The sequence below is a fragment of the Pinus tabuliformis genome, chromosome 6 (genome assembly GCF_031772625.1).
Source record: "Pinus tabuliformis cultivar Carrire ecotype Pingquan chromosome 6, CPIR1, whole genome shotgun sequence".
Lineage (NCBI taxonomy): Eukaryota > Viridiplantae > Streptophyta > Pinopsida > Pinales > Pinaceae > Pinus > Pinus tabuliformis.
In genome coordinates this window covers 555,619,132-555,625,952 of record NC_142292.1, presented here as the reverse complement: position 1 = coordinate 555,625,952, position 6,821 = coordinate 555,619,132, and the positions used below count along the sequence as shown (strand labels likewise).

The 6,821-nt window shown below is 39.0% G+C and overlaps 1 protein-coding gene across 1 annotated transcript; it reads right to left on the bottom strand.

Annotated features, from left to right (window-relative positions):
• Positions 1-320: 320 nt before the first annotated feature.
• On the bottom strand, positions 321-6,100 carry LOC149259725 (uncharacterized). The gene is made up of 4 exons (XM_089455047.1): positions 6,076-6,100; positions 5,881-5,959; positions 3,810-3,912; positions 321-1,391 (listed from the first exon to the last, which is right to left on the bottom strand). Exons 1-4 carry the CDS (start codon positions 6,098-6,100, stop codon positions 321-323), a joined length of 1,278 nt encoding a protein of 425 aa, XP_089311173.1.
• Positions 6,101-6,821: the final 721 nt, after the last annotated feature.

The window sequence follows — 6,821 nt, the reverse complement described above, 5'->3', positions numbered from 1 at the left end:
AGCACGTACCAGATTGAGGAAGAAGCGCCACATTGGAAGAACATATGAAGGTTGGATTCAGCACTGATGCGGCACATCTGACATTGGCTCGGCCCCTGCCAGCCTTTCCTTTGCAAGACCTCCCAAGAGAGGTTCCTATCTGAGAAAAGAAGCCAGGAAAATAGGATCATCTTAAGCGGGCAGGAGGCTTTCCAAAAAGGGGAAGGAAAGAGAGGCGAGGGAGGTGGCCAGGCAGATGAGAGGGCTGTATATAATTCTTTAAAAGAAGATAGAAGGGTAGGCTTCTGAAGGGACCAGATGAGTTCATCAGCAGAGCCCGATTACAATCTTCCTTTGCTGGAGAAACTGTTGACAGCCAAATTCCATGAGGGACGAAGAGGAGGAGGGATGGAAAGGTCCTCTGTGCTCTTCCAAACAGGAGCTTGAGAAATCCAGGACTGAATTAGCTTATTCCATGTAAAGAGACCTTTTGAGAGGAAGAAGAGGATCAAATCTGGAGAGAGCAGCGATTCCAGATTATGCAGCATTGGATCGAGGCCGATAAAAACACTAGAACCGGAGTAGAGGGACCATTTAAGATTTTCTAAGAAGAAGGATTGAAGCTTTCTGAAGCTTTTCCAAATGATGGAGCCAGACCTGATTCCCAGCGACTTCCTTCTGAACCAGAATACCATATTCCTCCCTTTAAGATATTTTTGTTTTATAATGCTGCTCCACTGGCTTTGACCATAGATGCCTCTGATAAGCGATTTGCAGAGAAGAGCTTTCCCAAAAGAAGACATGTTCAGAAGACCCCAGCCGCCCTTCTTCTTCGGCTTTGATAATAATTCCATATTTGCTAGGTGAAGCTTGTACTGGACAGAGAGACCGCCCCATAAGAAGTTTGCTGCCAGAGAGGTCATCTTTTTTGTAATAGAAGAAGGAAGGAGGAAAAGGTGCGCCCAATAAACCACCATTTGAGAGAGGACAACTTGAACCAAGATTAGCCTGCCAGCTAAGGAAAGAAAGCGCATCTCCCATTTAGAAATTTTGTTGAAGAAACGATCGATCAACCACTGCCAATCCTTGATGCGATATCCATTCGCTTTTAGATGGAAGCCCAGATATGTGAGGCCGTCCTCCATCAGAGCAATTTTTGTTCCAAACATATCAGCAACCCATTGAGCTAGGACAGGACTCAAATCATTATGAAAAAGCGTGGACTTATCCTTCTTTATAGCCAAGCCTATTGCAGATTGGAATTTAAGGAAAATCACGTTGAGACAGACCCATGAAGATTTGCATAACATTGCAAAGATGAGGACGTCATCTGCGAAGAGATTATGAGAAAGCGAAATATCTTTACATATTTTAACCGGTCTGCATCTTCCCTCAGAAACTGCCCTGTTAATCTGAGAACAGTATGAATGTTAAGACTCCTTGTACATATATTGAAGGGCCTCAACCATCATCATGTGTATTGCCGACATTGCTCACGGAAGTCATTTTCTTTCTTGGATTGTGTTAAATAAATAAGAATTCCCCTCGAAAATGTATTTTTAGTGGAATGACTGGTTTGAAGTAATTTTTATATAGAAAATATCTTGCAATTTACTTTCTTTTACGTTTATCTATCTTTGTGTCATGCATAAAAATATCCTAAGTGATTATTTTATAATGTATTTTCGTTGGAATCACTCCGCCGAATTAATTTTAAATAAATTTTGTTCCATATATATATTTTTTTATCAATTTCAGGTTGATTAAGCAAATAAATTTACTATAAAATTCATCCTACGGAAATTTGATATTGTCATGTGAAAGTTTATAATAAGTTTGAATATGAATAATTTATATTGAAAATATCTTGCAATTTACTTTCTTTTACGTTTAGCTATCTTTGTGTCATGCATAAAAATGTCCTAAGTGATTATTTTATAATGTATTTTCGTTGGAATCACTCCACCAAATTAATTTTAATTAAATTTTGTTCCATATATATATATTTTTTATCAATTTCAGGTTGATTAGGCAAATAAATTTACTATAAAATTCATCCTACAGAAATTTGATATTGTCATGTGAAAGTTTATAATAAGTTTGAATATGAACAAGGACAGCTGCGAGGCAGCGAGTCCCTACATCAAGTTAACATTTAAGGTCTACTGACTCCCGGGCACATGAGTTTGTGAAGATGCGTTGGTTGATCCGGAGACATGGCCACTACTGGCCTATGGTCCTGTCAGATTGCATAGCACATGCTAAAAGCTGCGATGCCTGCGGATGTAGATAGAGAAGTGATTCTGGTTGAGGTGATCAAGGGAATGGTGAGAAGCCCACCTGATCCGAGGTATTTCAAGTGTCAAAACACTAGCCACAATGCACATATGTATCCTAAGAAATAGAAAGCCAAACAACAGCAGTAAAAACAACTTGTTAAGAGTTCAAAACACTTTCAAAAAGGTAATGTGGCTATGTAAGCTATGAAAAGGGCCATTGGTTCAACTACTAAGTCATTCAAGAAAATGGTTTGTTTACAACAATGCATGAAATCCTAAGAACTTAAAATTAGCCTGCAGTTAGCATTTCATATGAAATTAAAAATACGTGATATGCTCCAAACAATACAGAAATTTGTAAATAGATTTCGGCCAAATTACACGTAACACTTGGAAGTTCCAGGCAATATGGCGTCGAACTTTGTCTGACCTGCATGGAGAAATCATATTTCCAGAAACTGTTAGCTTGTGCTTGCACCTACCATTACATTAAAAGTAACACTAGAAGAAAGCCCACATCTTCGGACACGCAGAGAAAAAAATGATCCCCGTCCACTACTGGCCTATGGTCCTGTCAGATTGCATAGCACATGTTAAAAGCTGCGATGTCTGCGGATGTGGATAGAGAAGTGATTCTGGTTGAGGCGATCAAGGGAATGGTGAGAAGCCCACCTGATCCGAGGTATTTCAAGTGTCAAAATGCTAGCCACAATGCACATATGTATCCTAAGAAATAGAAAGCCAAACAACAATAGCAAAAACAACTTGTTAAGAGTTCAAAACACTTTCGAAAAGGTAATGTGGCTATGTAAGCTATGAAAAGGGCCATTGGTTCAGCTACTAAGTCATTCAAGAAAATGGTTTGTTTACAACAATGCATGAAATCCTAAGAACTTAAAATTAGCCTGCAGTTAGCATTTCATATGAAATTAAAAATATGTCATACGCTCCAAACAATATAGAAATTTGTAAATAGATTTCGGCCAAATTACACGTAACACCTGGAAGTTCCAAGCAATATGGGCACCGAACTTTGTCTGACCTGCATGGAGAAATCATATTTCCAGAAACTGTTAGCCTGTGCTTGCACCTACCATTACATTAAAAGTAACACTAGAAGAAAGCCCACATCTTCAGACACGCAGAGAAAAAAATGATCCCCGTCCACTACTGGCCTATGGTCCTGTCAGATTGCATAGCACATGCTAAAAGCTGCGATGCCTGCGAATGTGGATAGAGAAGTGATTCTGGTTGAGGCGATCAAGGGAATGGTGAGAAGCCCACCTGATCCGAGGTATTTCAAGTGTAAAAACGCTAGCCACAATGCACATATGTATCCTAAGAAATAGAAAGCCAAACAGCAGCAACAAAAACAACTTGTTAAGAGTTCAAAACACTTTCGAAAAGGTAATGTGGCTATGTAAGCTATGAAAAGGGCCATTGGTTCAACTACTAAGTCATTCAAGAAAATGGTTTGTTTACAACAATGCATGAAATCCTAAGAACTTAAAATTAGCCTGCAGTTAGCATTTCATATGAAATTAAAAATACGTGATACGCTCCAAACAATACAGAAATTTGTAAATAGATTTTGGCCAAATTACACGTAACACCTGGAAGTTCCAGGCAATATGGGCGCCGAACTTTGTCTGACCTGCATGGAGAAATCATATTTCCAGAAACTGTTAACCTGTGCTTGCACATACCATTACATTAAAAGTAACACTAGAAGAAAGCCCACATCTTCAGACACGCAGAGAAAAAAATGATCCCCGTTGGTTAAAACATCAACAAATAAAATCATGGTGGGGAGAAACTGGCTAAGATGCAACTCAGTAGAAATTGAAAAAACAGTTTCCCTCTTATCGTCCCTTTCTTGAGATAAGGACTATTTAAAACTTAAAAGAGTATTTTTCTGTGAGTTTGTCCTCATGAGTCAAAACTAATACTCTGCATAAACTCTAGCAACTAACTGGAATCTACAAATACAGACAAGTGTTCAACAGGCATAGGCCAAGTCTACTCCACAATTTTATGGAGCTTCTTCGGCTTAGATGTTAGGTGTGAGCTCCACCAAAATTGCCCCTATCCCTCTTCCATTTTTTAATCTTGTCATTTGGTGAGGCAGACCATGGCAATATTGGAACAATGCAAGATGCTTAATACTCCTTTGACCTCAAGGCTTACACCAGTAAGCCAAGACCTCATTGGCTTGATTTTGATTTTCAGCTGCAGAAAACCAAGTTTCAAACATACCTCGATGCTTATTTGACATCCACATTCTTTCGCACAATGGCTTGGGAGATCAGTACCAGCCACTTGCGAATTTTCAAGCATGACATTTTATTCATTCACCACATCACTGATGAAGGCATATGCTTATGCACAAAGAAGAATACATATATCCATTTGCGTATATGAGCTAAATACCACATAAGATCTGAATACCAATCAGCATACAAAGATACACACGAACAACTAAAAGTGAAACAGAAATAAATAAAAAAAATATAAGAAGAAATCAACCCCAAATTCATCAATGCAATAGTTGGATATTTCTCGGTTTTAACATTGCGCTGATGAAGATCAAGGCACCCATGTTCTCACAGTGGGTCGCTTGGAGGTCCACATTAACCAATTATGAATTCCCAATGACTTCAAGCACTCCCCAAATCACAATCCCCAAAAAGCAAATGGGGAGGAAGAGGGAGGAGCCGAATGATAAAATGCCTTGAAGACAAGGCAAGCTCTATATCGGTGTGAACATATGTATATGAAACCAAATGAAACACGTGCAAGTTTGAGATACATGTTAATTGAACCAAATGAACACAGGAAAAGTTTGAGATACATGTTAATTGAGCCAAATAGGAAACAGGGAAAGGAGACATACTCTGGAAATGGCGAAAGAGATGATCATTTATAAAACGAGCAGCTTCTGGACCTCCACTGCTCTTTTGATTTTTCCAAACTTCAAAAATATATTCATTTTATTTTTAATTCTGAAATTGTGGTAGAATTTTGAAACAATTAAATATATTTGGGAATAGCATTACGTATTTTGAACAATCTTGTTCAAAAATTCGAAAACATATGAAACACCTCAGCATTTCAATCGCACACAAGCAAGTGATTTTGTCGTGTAAAGTGCGAGACATCTCCCTTTCCCGTTCCAGGTGGAACATTAACTAAAATAAAGTAAAACAACTTTTTTTTAATGTGTGATAAGAAAGAAATATACACGGGGTTGCGAGAAAGTGGACAAATAGACCAAGCTCGCCGGTGGAGACTGTACCGAATTCGAATCAGGGGTATTATTCACCGTATCGAACTGAATTGGCCCACAATTTTGCCACATGCCTGCCTTTCATTCTTTTACCTCTCGTCCTAACCCAACGTCTTTACCTCTGTCTGTTTTGCATGTCCAACGTGTCTACCTCCTAGCTAACGAACCTGCGTGGCTGATATTTACAAATCGGCTGAAATTTGCAGCATCGCAGAAGATATGAGTCACATCCACTGTGTTTTCTCTATTGGAAGACGGTGAAATTGACAGAAGTAGAGGCCTTTTATAGAATCAGACCAATTACATGAATTCCACTCGTTCCCTCGCTTCCCATACCTGCATTCTGTGAAGGGCAACACAACGGCACAGTCTCTAGCCTGCTTCGCTATCTCCGATACAGTATTTAGCAGATTTTCTGTTGTGACGACGGCTCAAATGGACAAAATTTCCATGCAGATTATGGGGAAATGAATTGAATTTGCAGAGGAGTATGACATCAGATTTTTTGATGCCCAGATCGGCCAAACCAACGGTAACTGATTTCACTCTCCGCCATAGCTGAGGGAAGGTGATGGTTTCTCCTGTGGTGGAATCGATGAGAGCTATGCGACCTCTGTGGGGAGGCAAAGAAATGAAGATGGGCAGATCCAGGTATGCACAAGGAGAAAATCAAAATTACATTTAGAACACTGTGTGTGCAAAATAGCAAGAAATTATCAGCTGATAAGCTGTATGAGTGCTGTAGAGAAAATAACAAAACCAAAGCACTGCACTTTGTATTAAATGCAATTGCAGAAAGGAAAGCAGAGCATGCCTCAACATTACATTTAGAACACTACTATGTGCAAAATAACAAGAAAATACCAGCATTACATTTACTGATAAGCTGTATGAGTGTTGTACAAAAAATAAAGAAACTAGAGCACTGCACTTTGTATTAAATGCAATTGTAGAAAAGAAAGCAGAGCATACCCTAAAGATGAGGGGATTAGGCGTTTGGCAATTTGTAGGGAGCCAACTCCAAAGCAGCCATTAAATCTTGTATGTACCAAGTCATCCTTCGGGCCTTCGACAGCAAGCTCTACACATGAATAAAGCAGCATGGCGAGATCCAGGTATGCACAAGGAGAAAATCAAAATTACATTTAGAACACTGTATGTGCAAAATAGCAAGAAATTATCAGCTGATAAGTTGTATGAGTGCTGTAGAGGAAATAACAAAACCAGAGCACTGCATTTTGTATTAAATGCAATTGGAGAAAGGAAAGCAGAGCATG